The following is a 14594-nucleotide window of genomic DNA, read 5'->3' as shown; positions in this document are numbered from 1 at the left end:
GGGGTTCTCTGGGAGTATGGCATCCAACGTCTTTTGATACGGGTTGTAAGGTTTCTGTGTGACTGTTGCCAGAGTTTGGTCTGCATTGTTGACAGTAAGTTTGGTTCATTTCTGCTGAGAGTTGGGACTCCACCAAGTAAACGAGTCTGACTCTGCTGGCAATGCACACCAGACCCTGCTACCGGTCACACAGGAACCTAACAGCCTCTAAAATAGGGCCCGGTGCTCCATACTCCCAGTGTGGTTTTCGCCCTGGTGACTATCCGACAGAGCCTCCTCTCCAGGACCCCCAAATAGACCTTGCCAGGGAGGCTTATTCGGATCACACCATCCGGTTCCCCCTTTTTGAAAAAAGGCACGGTAGGGTGTTCTCCGGTGACCTGTGTCTGAGTGAGGGAGCACTGAATCAAACGGTCTCACTCATCATAAGAGGGATTCAGTTTGGTCTTTCATATTACATTCCGATGAATATATTTGTGGTTGTAATGTCTCAGTATGGAACAATTCAAGGGGTATAATTACTTTGTAAGCACTGTACATCTTAACCCTGAATTCATAACATGGGATTCTTTTTGGAGAAAATGTTAAGATCTCACTTCATTTTTAATGTCACTTTATCTGTTTCCTTCGTACATGTGACAATCAGAAGGCATTGTGGATTTTCTTAATCATTGTTGCAGTGGGTTTGATATATGTTTATTCATTGTGCACATTTGTGAATTATGGTGTATGCTTGTGGATTTTGCTGTAGGCTTACAAATATTCTTGTACACTTTGTGATCTTTTCAGTACTTATTTAGTTCCATAGAAGGAGGCTTCGTAATAGGGTTTGTATGTGCACATGAAAGTTTGAGCTTTGAGAATACGAAAGTGGCTGATCTTGAAACACTCATCGATTCTCTGTCAGAGGAGTTGCTGGAAATATTTCACCAGGGAGAAGTAGATAAAACAATCAGCTACTACATTTATATTCTGTTCTGTTTTGAAATAAAAATAATTTTAAATAGGTCTTCAATGTGGCCCACCTTTTCCTTATTTTTCTAATCCAGTTAGAGTACCTGTTGCCCTTCTTTGATAATTTTTTGTGAAACTCCTTTTTTATTCGTCACTATTTGCGTCATTTAATTAAAGCTCTCCTTTTTTCATCGCTCCCCAATCACACTGCACTCTATACTGCTGCAGCCTCCTAGTGGTTACCTTCACTTCTCTAGCAGAACAAAAGTTAAACTCACATTTGTCCTGTTAGACTCCCTCCACATCGTGAGAATTTGTCTGGTTTTGGTGGAGTTAACCCTTTTTCTCCCAGTTTTAGTCTGTTTTAGCAGGTTGTTTTGCAGATAGTTTCAAGCAAAATGATCCTATGGAGGCTGCCCAAGAAGAGAGAGAGGAAATGAGACCTGGAGGTTAGGCCCATGAAATGTAGCAAATGTATCTAAATTGTAGCAACCTCAAAAGTAGTTACTTTTTTCGTTGTTGTTGATGATGCCTGTCTATTGATGGAATGACTGTGTATTTTTAGTCCAAGACACTCTCGCCTACCTCATGGGCTTGGACACTCACCCAATCTGAGGAGAAGATGGAGTTCTTGTTTCTTTAGATGTCCCAGGTGGTGCAATCTGACCAGATAAGTACATGACTAATTAAGGCTAATATATTTGCAGATTTTGTTTATTTTAACTTGAGATTAATGATGTTGTATATGTAGTTTTGATAGGAGGAATCCAGTGTGTCTGCTCTTTTTTTCTTGGGTGACCTTGTTATCTATGTTAATCATCTGAACCTTTGTTTAAACAAAGTTTCATTTTTACTTTATCATTCATAAATCAATAGATGTTTAAAAATGTCATGTATATTAATTTGTTTTTTTGTCTTTTTTTGTTTCGTCTTTTTTTTGTTTTTTTACTACAGAGTCCGTGATGTGTCACTCCAGATTGGATGCCGAAGAACTACTTGGCCAAATAAAGAGCTTTGGAGAAGAAGCAGTTTTTTATATTGTTTCAAATAGTTTTTCATGTATGTATATATTTAAATAGTTTCATTTATACTGGAGAAACATCAATATGTAAAATTAGATTGGATGTCTGAAAATAGAAATTAATCAAATCAAGTAGCTTAAAAAGAGACGTAAAACATTTTTTTTATTGTTTCAAATACTTTTTCATATATGTATATGTTTAATAGTTTCATATTTATAACAAGCGAAACATTATGGCAGAAGCCATAATGTTTCGCTTGTGAAAGTAAAACTGTTGGGTCTCATCTTGACACTCAGAAAACAACCCTGAGTGCCACAAGGCCGGACAGGACACATGTAAAATAAAAAGATAGCAAAATATTTTTATTGCAGAGGCATCCAATTTCAATTTAATTTGTTGTATTCTTTAAATGTTGTAATTTTTGTTCACTGTAATCTTCACCTGTAAAAGTTTGTAGAAATCTTTAGCTCAATATATATATATTTTTAAACTGTGACCTGTTTGTGTGGTTTTTTTTATTAAAATTTTTGTCACAGTCATGAAGTCCATTAACATACCTTTATACATGACCATATTCACTGATAAATACATTTACAAATATTTTATTGATTTCAAAAGGAATTAAGAGATAATTTTGTCTCCACCTGTGTCTAACTTGAATGACAGATGCAGTGTTCAATATTACAGAGCAGGGCTGAGCTGGCATTTAGAACTACTGCTGAATGGAGTAAGTCAATGATGGACAACATGTGAGTGATGTGCATTCTTCAGGCTAATATTAGCATTTATTTAGCATATGCATTCATTTTAACATATTTATGGTGCAGGTAGGGCTTAGTCCACATGCTTCTGCCTCTCCACAGGTTAGTGACTACATTGCAGCTTTCTTTAGCATTAATGCTAATTTTTAGCATCGTAACGCTGGCTCAAAGCCGACGGGCACACTTTGGCATGCCCCTTTAAAATTTCTGCAGGAATTTTCTAGTTAGGGGCATGCCATAGCAATGCATAAGGAGAGCAGTACTGACTTGCGAAGCAAGTCAGTACTGCCTCCATGCATTGCATGGCAGGCACCTATTGTTCTACACCTAATAGAACGCCTCTTTATTATTATTATTATATATTTATTCTTCCGTCACCGTTAATGCGGCTCGTACCGCTGCGTGGCCACCCACAAAAGTGGTATCAAATCGTGCGGCTCGATGCCGAGAAGGGAGCTATTACTTTTATAGGGGATCGGAGTTACGACAGCGACGTAAAAAGCGAAAAACGAGCGAAATTTCCAACTGCCGAAACGTTAGAGTGTAATGAAACCAACTGCCGCTTTTTAGATGAGAAACAGAGTGTAATTTTGACCCAAAAATAATTTTGAAATCGCTCTCATGGCCGTAAAACTTGTGCTATTGTATGAAAGTTGGTCAGGAAATAGCACCGCATGTCTGCTCCGGTAAAATGTTTTCGAAATTTCTCTAGGGCTTACGGTTTTCTGTCCAGGTGCTTCAGAGCAAAGTGACGGGACATGACCAACTGACGCTCCTCCTCAGTGTTTAATATAGGTTTTGAAAAATTACTGAGCTCACCACACACCATTTTTCTCTCATCAGTGCAATTATTGTGATAACCTACAGATATGAATCACGGGACTATCAGAGACGACAAGTAGCCCTCTCATATGCTTCAAACGGATTTTGGATCGGCATAACGGTTCCCGAACGGGAAGGGTCGTTCAGACTGCTTTTTTCATTAAAAGTGACTGGGTGTTCTCAAAGTTACATGAAGTGTCTCTCACACACACACAGCAGTTGGCAGAGGCTTGATCGCTATGGTAACTGCTGGTTTGGCCTACAAGGTCTCTGTAGTTCTAAACATGAACACCTTAATACAGAGGGCAGAGCAGAAGGTCAGAACTACAACATGGCGGATCATTCAGTTATTACAGAGGAGGCTGAGCTGGACTGTAGAGCTACTTGCTGTTTTGGCCATTATATTGGTGGATTAACCAAACCACTGTTACACAATGGATTAGTGTGTCTATTTAAAATGAAGCTTACTGAAAATTTCAAAATAAAAGCCCTGACATTTTTCACATCAGGTTATTGGTCTTTTGGGCTTTATGGGACTGGTTTAAACAAACCAGAGTTGCACATTGAATTAGCGTGGTCATTAAAATGAAGCTTACTGAAAGTTTCAAATTAAAAGTCTGCCTACTCCTCTAGTGTTAGTGCACCGCCGAAGGCGGTGCAATAATATTAGCCTTTTTTATGTTATTTGTTCTCAGGATAGTGAACTGCCTGCGCAGCAAGGCAGTTCATTAACATTAGCACAAACATTAGCATTTGAGCCCCCTTGACTACATGCTTCACACGGTTTTCGGATCACTCTAAAAGATCCTGTATAGGATGGAGATGTTTGGACTGCTTTGTTCAGATAAACTAACTGCTCAAACCGTTAGAATCTGTTTATCCCTTTGTGTCTCACTCACACGATAGTTGAGCTGCTCTTTAGAATTACAATGACTGAAGGTCAGAACTACAACATGGCGGAACTCTCAAATAGCACATAGTGATGAGCTGGCTCTTAGATCTGCTTGCTCTATGGGCATTATTAGCTGGATTAACCAAACCACAGTTACACATTGGATTAGTGTGTAATCCACTGTAAATAAAAAAGCTATTGTAAAGCTATTGTAAATAAAGCTTACTGAAAGTTTCAAAAATAAAAGCCTTGACATTTTTCACATCAGGTCATTACTTTTTGGCCTTTATGTGACTGGTTTAAACAAACTACTGTAACACAATGAATTGGTGTGGTAGTTAAAATGAAGTTTACCGAAAGTTTCAAAATAAAGTCTGCATGTTCCTCTCGTGTACTAGTGTACTAGCACTTTTACCTATAGCTACTTTTAGCAAATTTTCTCATTAATTAGACATGTTAGTATACTGAATGGAGTAGTAAAATTACAAACAACATGGTCCTTTTGCTCCACATGCTACTGCCAGCATTTAAGCTAACATTAGCATATTGGCTAATTTTAGCTTATCATCAATTTTAACATAATGAATGGTACAAGTACAGCTTAGTCAACATGCTTCTGCCTCTCCACAGGTTATTGACTACGTTGCAGCTTTCTTAGCATAATGCTAATTTTTAACATCATAACGCTGCGTCAAAGCCGACGGGCACACTTTGGCATGCCCCTTAAAATATCTGCAGGAATTTTCTAGTATATTTATTATTCTTCCATCACCGTTAATGCGGCTCGTACCGCTGCGTGCCCACCCACAAAGTGGTATCAAATCGTGCGGCTCGATGCCGAGAAGGGAGCTATTACTTTATAGGGGATCGGACTTACAACGGCGACGTAAAAAGCGAAAAACGAGCGAAATTCCAACTGCCGAACCCTAGAGTGTAACTGAAACCAACTGCCCTTTTTTAGAGTGAGAAACAGGGTGGAATTATGACCCCAAAATAATTTTGAAATCGCTCTCATGCCTATAAAAATCGCTCTATTGGTATAAAGTTGGTCAGGAAATAGCACCGCATGTCTGCTCCGGTAAAAGTTTTCAAAATTCTCTAGGGCTTACGGTTTTCTGTCCAGGTGCTTCAGAGCAAAGTGATGGGACATGACCAACTGACGCTCCTCCCCAGTGTTTTATATAGATTTTTGAAAAATTACTCAGCTTAGTGCACACCATAGTGTGATGTACATTTACATCAGTCTTTCCTACAATGAGCATTTTAGTTCTTTTTTCCTCTCAGGTTAGTGGACTGATTTGCGAAGCAAGGCAGTACATTTACCTCATTTTTAAAAAAATGAGCATTATAGCTATTTTTTCTCTCAGGTTAGTGGAAGGCAGTACATTTACCTCATTTTTAAAAAAATGAGCATTATAGCTATTTTTTTCTCTCAGGGTAGTGGACTGCCTTGCGAAGCAAGGCAGTACATTTACCTCATTTTTAAAAAAAAATGAGCATTATAGCTATTTTTTTCTCTCAGGGTAGTGGACTGCCTTGCGAAGCAAGGCAGTTCATTTACCTCATTTTTAAAAAAATGAGCATTATAGCTATTTTTTCCTCTCAGGTTAGTGGACTGATTTGCGAAGCAAGGCAGTACATTTACCTCATTTTTAAAAAAATGAGCATTATAGCTATTTTTTCTCTCAGGGTAGTGGACTGCCTTGCGAAGCAAGGCAGTACATTTACCTCATTTTTAAAAAAAATGAGCATTATAGCTATTTTTTTCTCTCAGGGTAGTGATGTACATTTACATCAGTCTTTCTTAAAATGAGAATTTTAGCTATTTTTGCTGTCAATGCACACAGACCACTGAAGTGGACACTAATGCATCATAAAATACAATATCAATCACTTGCCATCACCTGCAAATGCAAGAAAAATTTTTTAAAAATCCAATATTGCTGGCAGACAAAAAAGCATGCTGATTGGTTCTTTCTTCTGCTGAAGAAAACTCCTGCAGGTAAAAAAAATATTGTTACATCATATAACCCCTAAAGAACAATACTACTGATGCATTTTTGAAATAAAACTTTTATTTGGAGAAAATTACAATAGTATTCTGCTAGTGTTACCAATGAACTAGAAAAAAATAAAAGTCTATCCTTCGTGTACTAGCTGCACTTTTACCTATAGCTAGCTTTTAGCAAATTTTCTCATTAATTAGACATGTTTAGTATACTGAATGGAGTAGTAAAATTAAAACAACATGGTCCTGTTGCTCCACATGCTACTGCCAGCATTTAAGCTAACATTAGCATATTGGCTAATTTTAGCTTATGCATCAATTTTAACATAATGAATGGTACAAGTACAGCTTAGTCAACATGCTTCTGCCTCTCCACAGGTTATTGACTACGTTGCAGCTTTCTTTAGCATTAATGCTAATTTTTAACATCATAACGCTGCGTCAAAGCCGACGGGCACACTTTGGCATGCCCCTTTAAAATTTCTGCAGGAATTTTCTAGTATTATTTATTATTCTTCCATCACCGTTAATGCGGCTCGTACCGCTGCGTGCCCACCCACAAAAGTGGTATCAAATCGTGCGGCTCGATGCCGAGAAGGGAGCTATTACTTTTATAGGGGATCGGACTTACAACGGCGACGTAAAAAGCGAAAAACGAGCGAAATTTCCAACTGCCGAACCCTAGAGTGTAACTGACACCAACTGCCGCTTTTTTAGAGTGAGAAACAGGGTGGAATTATGACCCCAAAATCATTTTGAAATCGCTCTCATGCCTATAAAAATCGCTCTATTGGTATGAAAGTTGGTCAGGAAATAGCACCGCATGTCTGCTCCGGTAAAATGTTTTCAAAATTTCTCTAGGGCTTACGGTTTTCTGTCCAGGTGCTTCAGAGCAAAGTGATGGGACATGACCAACTGACGCTCCTCCTCAGTGTTTAATATAGGTTTTTGAAACCTATCCCCAGTGTTTTATATAGATTTTTGAAAAATTACTCAGCTTAGTGCACACCATAGTGTGATGTACATTTACATCAGTCTTTCCTACAATGAGCATTTTAGTTCTTCTTTTCTCTCAGGTTAGTGGACTGATTTGCGAAGCAAGGCAGTACATTTACCTCATTTTAAAAAAATAGCTAATAGTATGACCTCAAGTTAGCATTTTTTAAATCTACTATGTGGATGCTTGCAAGCAAAGTCATTTACTATTTTAAAAAAGAATTAATTTTTTCTTAGTGACTTGCGAACAAGGAGTTCATTTACCTATTTTTAAAAAATGGCATTATAGCTATTTTTTCCTCTCAGGTTAGTGGACTGATTGCGAAGCAAGCAGTACATTTACTCATTTTAAAAAATGAGCATTATAGCTATTTTTTCTCTCAGGTAGGACTGCTTCAAGCAAGGCAGTACATTTACCTCATTTTTAAAAAAATGAGCATTATAGCTATTTTTTTCTCTCAGGGTAGTGATGTACATTTACATCAGTCTTTCTTAAAATGAGAATTTTAGCTATTTTTGCTGTCAATGCACACAGACCACTGAAGTGGACACTAATGCATCATAAAATACAATATCAATCACTTGCCATCACCTGCAAATGCAAGAAAAAATTTTTAAAAATCCAATATTGCTGGCAGACAAAAAAGCATGCTGATTGGTTCTTTCTTCTGCTGAAGAAAACTCCTGCAGGTAAAAAAAATATTGTTACATCATATAACCCCTAAAGAACAATACTACTGATGCATTTTTGAAATAACAACTTTTTATTTGGAGAAAATTACAATTAATCATCAAAAAAATATAATAAAATCCATTTTTTCTTTTTTTTTTTACAAAAAATATTTCCTTCCTTTTTTATGCGTCAAGAAAACAAAAATAAAACATTGGGAAAAAATACTGACACAAATGATCACAATTCATTAGTGCATGATCAAATTCATGCACTAAAGGGTTAAATAAGCATTTCAGCTATTTTTCCCCTCAGGTTAGTGGACTGCCTTGCTCAGTCTTTTTTAAAATAAGCATTTTAACTATTGTTGTTGCTTTTTTAACATTTGTTGTTTAGCAAAGCTGACCGGTCAACAGAAGAGTATGTCATGGTCGCTGGAAAATGCCAATCTCTGATTGGCTGACACCTAACATCTTGTTTCTACGCCTGTGACATTAGGTGCTAAATCTGCCAGCCAGCTGTGTTGACAGTCTCAAAAAAGCTTTTTTGTTGCATTTTTTAAAATTGTTGTTTTGCTAAGCTGACTGGTCAGCTGTAGGACACGTCATAGACGCTGGAAAATGCCAATCTCTGATTGGCTGACATGAATTCCCAAGCCGCTGAAGCTTCTGGAACTTTCTGGCACTCTCTGCTTCCGAGTCTGCTACGGTCAAGGTAAGACGTGTTTGTGTTTTCTCCATAAAATATAGAATTTTAATTTTTAATTTGATTAGAATATTATTGTAACTGCTTACAGCTGTTAGATTTAATGTGTTGTTTGAGAAAGTTGGTCGATTTTAAAAGTTTAATTGCTGTGGGATATTTCGTTGTGGCTCTGATTCCGTACTAGCTAGCTTGATGGAACTGGATTTTTCTGGATTTATACGGGAAGCTAAATGTTTGTACGCCCACAAAACGCTAAAGCATAAATTGCTGTGGTGTTTTTAATTATCATGTAATTTCTTTCGTATCTTTATATGTGATATATAGTCATATACCGGCATTATGTGAGATATTTTTCCACCTGGGAAGGTGCGGTTTTTATTTTGCTTGTGTTAGAAGCACAGAAGTGGGCAGATCACAATGACTTCGTGAGTCCACACTGATCGATTTGAGTATTAAGGGCGTCTGGTTTATATTCAAAGCTTATGTAGCGACGTTTCGCGAAGATGGTGGTTCGCAGTTGAAGCCTTTCGGGTGTTTTTGGGTGCGTTCACCCTGCAGCCTGAAGTGACTTATTGTTATAGTCCTCATTTACTCATACAGTAAAAGACTTGGTTCATTTGGTTGCAATTTATTTTTTCAATTTATATATTTAAAACCCTTTAGATTTATTTGTTTAATCTCTTCTTTATCATTATATTTTGAACCAAGTTGTAAAATCTATAGATGTTTGCAACAGTTGTGAAAAATATCTCGGTCCTGCTTACAAGCCTCAGAACTAATAAAAAGTTTTTAAAAATTATTTTAAAAATGTATTTATACACCTCTTTTTTAATGGCCATTTATTTTGCTTCTCATTACAGCTTTTCACTTGTGCGAGACTGAGATTTGGAAGTTTTCTGCTGCTGCTTGCTGAGATCCTAACCTCTGCATCACCACACCATCAGCTTAATCCTTCTACATACATATAACTCTTAATCCTACACATACTTTATCTACATATTGAAATAAGTTTTTTGCACATAGTAACATTCACACATAGTCCTACAAATACTGTTTAATTTTAGATATTATTTGTAAATAACCAGGTTTCCCCCCCCAGGTATCTTTTTTTTTTTTATTCTGGTCTTACAGGATGCCACGTCGAGGTCGTCGGTCCGAGTCTGCTAAGGTGAGATGGAGGAAGCTGGAGAGTGTGCCGGACGTCGCCAAGGTATATAAATTACACATCGCATTAATTGTTTTTGTCTAACAGTAGTTTTGACTTTAAGCGTGATCATAATTGTTTCTGTGTTGACAGCCGGGGACATCAGCGCTCACGTCTCGGGCTTGGACCACCACCGAGTCTCCGCCGAAGAAGGTATAGCTACCATTTTACTTTTATTAACTAATTGTTAGATGATAAAGTCTTTTGCTTTACTCATTCCATTTATGTCTTTAGACGTCGCGACTGCTGGAGGGTGGCCTGCCCGACCAGGTAAGTTCATGACAAGTTCAGGATCATTTATTTACAATAACCCAATCCAGTTATGTTTGTGGTTAATCTAAAAAAAATTTTAAATTATTTTTTTGTAGATGTCGCCTGCCGTGGTCCGCCAGGAGGATCCCCGTGCGCCATCGACCTCTTCTGGGTCACGTATGTGTATAAAATTTGTGTTGTTTTGTTGTTAAATTTTCAGAGGCATGAAAGTCTAATCTTGATGATTGCATGTCTCTAAACAGGCCGTGGGACGGGGCGTCGCCATCGGGTGGAGACGTGGCCAGCTTCCCGGGTGACCAGACGGAGCTGCAAGTTGGTTCTGCCTACTGCCGAGGCTCTGGAGAAGAAGGTACTTTTTTTGCCAATTTCATATGCAAATCTTGGTTTGGATGATGAAATCAATCATCAAACTTTAATGGTTTTTCATTCTTTTTTTTCTTCAGTTTGCTCTTTTGGTTGGTGATTCTCATCTGCGTGCTATCGTGGATGGGTATTCTACCATGCCAAAGGGCGACTTCTCCTTAGGGTTGCTTGCATCCCCTGGAGCCTCTGCGGAAGAGTTGCGGCTTGAGGTCCTGAATACACTTCTGCCTCGGCCCCCCGAGGTGATCTGTCTTCTGGCCCCAAGCAACAACTTGACCGCCAGCAGGACCTTCGTGGAGGCCGGACGGGACTTTGCCAGGTTGTTGCGTACTGTCTGCGAACTCTCTGCTAATGTAAGTATAATATCCACTGCATTTATTCATGATCAAATACATCTGAAAACTTGTCGAATGTTAATTTGGTTTTTTTATTTTGATTGAAATTGACAGGTGGTTGTTGTGGACTTTCCTCCGCGACTTGTCGTGGACCAAAGTGCGCAACATCTGCTGCGGCAGGAGTATCGCCGTGTGGCTGCTCAGAGAAGTAAGTGACAGACTCAATTTGTGTTTATACTAAAACTTCAGCAAATTAACATTTTATGGTATTCAGGGTTCAGATGAATGAAAAATGTACTTATTTTTCCTTTCGTATCTACTTTATCTCAAATTACTACATTGTTAGTGTGACGGACATTAAGAATTAAATTTTTTTTTTTCTGTCCAGGTGTTCGGTACCTGCCTGTTACTGAACATTTCCCGTTGAGCAGCCTGCACTTGTGGAGCAGGGATGGCGTAAGTTAAATAGATTTTTTTGTAATTTTAAAAATATTATTTAGGTGTACTGTATTTTATAAAATGTCTTTAACTGTTATAGGTTCACCTGAGCGACCATCCTGGGATGGAGGTCCTTGCTCAGTTGCTTCAGGCGGCGGTCTGCTCGCAACTTGAGTTAAGTGCACCGAAATCTCCAGCTCCCGTGACGTTGGCTCCTCCCCCTCCTGGGACGGCTTCCCCCCCTGCGGTGAGACGTCCCCTGCCCCGGCTGGTTGTGGTTGGTGAGGTGGCTGCTCCCCGTCGTTCGGACCCCTTCGACTGGACTGTGGTTGGTGGCCGGAAGGTACTGGATACATACTTAATTGATTTAAGCAATGTTTTTGCATGTTTAACTCTTTAAAAGTCCACGAATGTGTATATTTGTATTTTTAACATGTCTGTTTTGTGATGGGGTAGTAGCAAGAGTCCGCCTCCTTGAGTGTTCATTTCAACTTTTGTTTAAAGTGCTGATTAGAAGCTACATTACTTTTTTATTTTATTTTTTATTTTTAATTGTGTTGAGAAGAAAAACTGGAAATATGCTAAAATAATTGAGCCTTTTTTCCCCAGAAGATCAGGTAAATCTTAAAAACCGGCATTTTGAAAATGTGAAAGGGAATTAGCTGCAAACATAAAATATGAAGTGCTACATGATGTTCCTCTGTTATGTGAAATTTCACATCTTCAAAAAATAATTGGGCATTTTTAAGTAACTTGGGAAAGTTGTCCAAGTAACTACGAAAAGAGCGACTATGACAAGTTGGACCGGAGTAACAGCAAAAATGGCGAGATTGTGATATTGATTGGTGTGACAGAAGTCTGTCAAACACATTTTGTAATATGTAGTTTAGTAGTTTATGGAATAAAATGTAGTTTATTAATGCCCAAGTGGAAATTGCTTATTTGCTGAAAAAGTAGTTTGTCCAGGGTGTTTATATTATTAAATAGAAATGAAACCATAAATATATAAAATTTATAGGAATGCATACATAACTGTTAAGTAGTTAAAAATTTTTTACTAAATAAAAAATTAATAAATGAAATGACTAGAGTGCACATGAATATGTACTAATCTATAAACGAGTCGAAAAAAAACTTAGACACTCAGAGTTGGTTATTGTACATAAAGAATTATGTGACTAATAAATGTGCAGCATACAGGGGTGGTCTGTTTTTAACTGCAAGACAAAAAAGTGAAACTTGCAAAAAGAGTCTGAGGCCCAGTGAAGATTGTGAAGATGATGATAACGACGATGGCATTTGTATTAGAAATCTAGAGAATTATAGGCATATAGGGTAAGATGAGGTCAAGACAGGCTTAGAGGCAGATACTCAGAGATCCAACCTGAGGAATGGCGGCGCTGCGCAGCATTAAGGAGTTGATCACCAGGGGATGAAGAAGAGCCACTCCCCAAGCAGCTAGTAAGCAGCATCCAGTTGTGGTGAGCTCCAGGAGTTAAGGTAGTAAACCTTTGTGAGCTCACAATAAAAAAATAAAAAAATTTCCAACTTGAAATTTATGTAACTTGTGTTTGTGAAATAAGTGTTTCCAAATGAAAAAAGAATTTGTAACATTACACCCTTAAGGTTGTGTAATTACAATTACTATACATGTATACCCTGGACCCAGAGGGTTTGCTGCCACTGAAAATAATTTTTCCATGTTTACAGACATCGCGTGAGGTCCAGGGTGGTGATGGCTGTCCACACATCACTGGGAGGATGGTTGACCATCAGGTACGCTTTTCTTCACCTCAAAGCAAAACTTGTTGTGTCCTCAATGTACAAATGAATCTATTTTAAGCTATTTCTTTTATTTTATAGGGAGACCTGTTGGACTCTTCCATCCCCCCGAATCCTGTGTGGTTCAGCCCAGCGTTGCTGGAGGAGATGGACCGGATCGTTCCTGCGTCTGGCCTTGACGCTCCGCTGCCTACATGTTCTCCGAAGGGGAAGAAGGTATTTTATTCTACTTTTTTAAAATAACCAGGTGATTTTGATGTGCCACAATTGGTTTTAAAAATTATATATATTTTTTTATTAGAAGGCGAGTCCGAGGCGTCGTCCAGTTTCTGATCCCTCCAAGCTGAGTCCGGTGGAGCAGCAGGTGTGACACAGTTTCAGAAAACATTATAGATTTTAAGATGTATGTTCACTTTGCACCAAGTTGATGGCTTCTGTTGATTTATAGATGGAGGAGCGCCGAGAGAGACCACCAGCCCAGCTCGTCGCGAGGCACGGAGACCGGTCCCCCCGATGGACGTCGAGGCCCCTGCCGAGTCCTCTCCCGTGCCACCAGAGGACCATGTCCGGGATGGGAGCTGCCAGGTAACTCCTTCCTACCATCTCAGTCACAACAAATGGGTGGAACATTGCGATATGTGTAAAAAGTTGGCCTACGTGGTTCTGTGTATGACAAAGGTGCAAAAGATCCTGTCACTCACATGAGAAAAAAAGCTACAAATGGTTGTGAATAGTGAGTATGTATCTAAAAAAATTATACTTGCAAGTTTTTGACTTTGTGGTTATGATGTTTCATTTTTTGTGCCTTTTTAATTTTATTGAATCAAATAAATTTAAAAAAAATTGGTTTTTGTTTTTCTGATTGGCTAAAAAACTTAGGCAAAGTTACAGATTAATTTCTAAAGTACAGAAAAGTTTATTTGAGATGTACAAATATGAACATATGGATTTATTTTGTAATCCGATCTGAAACTGCTGTAATGACGGTATTTATCAATATGTTACTTTATTAAAATTTTATTTCAATTAATCTATTGATCATCAGAATAATTGATTTCTAAACTGCAAAAAACTTGTTTACAACAGGGCTAATGTGGTGGTTGGTAGTCATTAGTTGAATATTTGTATAAATACTTTTTTTTTTTTTTAATGTTACAGGCTTCTGCGCTGGAACCCGGGATCAGTGGTCCACCGGTCCTGTTGGTAAGTGCTTCACATTCCCAGGCTGACAGGAGGTATGCTGCATTTTCCCGTAATCACCAGTGCACATGCATGGCACTCACATTTTAGCTTACCACAATGAGGGGTTGCAGTTTGACACAGTGTTGCTTGATAGAGTGATTGAAAAAGAGACCAACTTTATACTGGC

At 38.3% G+C, this 14594-nt stretch overlaps 1 protein-coding gene across 1 annotated transcript; it reads left to right on the top strand.

The window, feature by feature from the left end:
- The first annotated feature begins 9326 nt into the window (after positions 1–9326).
- Positions 9327–13595, top strand: LOC145555180 (uncharacterized). The gene is made up of 12 exons (XM_081616603.1): positions 9327–10040; positions 10128–10187; positions 10269–10304; positions 10403–10463; positions 10550–10656; positions 10751–11023; positions 11120–11213; positions 11394–11461; positions 11544–11786; positions 13154–13219; positions 13307–13441; positions 13527–13595. Exons 1-12 carry the CDS (start codon positions 9963–9965, stop codon positions 13593–13595), a joined length of 1290 nt encoding a protein of 429 aa, XP_081472729.1. The 5' UTR covers positions 9327–9962.
- The last annotated feature ends 999 nt before the right edge of the window (positions 13596–14594 follow it).

The sequence above is a fragment of the Poecilia reticulata genome, chromosome 15 (genome assembly GCF_904066995.2).
Source record: "Poecilia reticulata chromosome 15, P_reticulata-male-v2, whole genome shotgun sequence".
Classification (NCBI taxonomy): domain Eukaryota; kingdom Metazoa; phylum Chordata; class Actinopteri; order Cyprinodontiformes; family Poeciliidae; genus Poecilia; species Poecilia reticulata.
The sequence above is the reverse complement of the archived record's forward strand: the minus strand, read 5'-3'. Positions and strand labels throughout refer to the sequence as shown.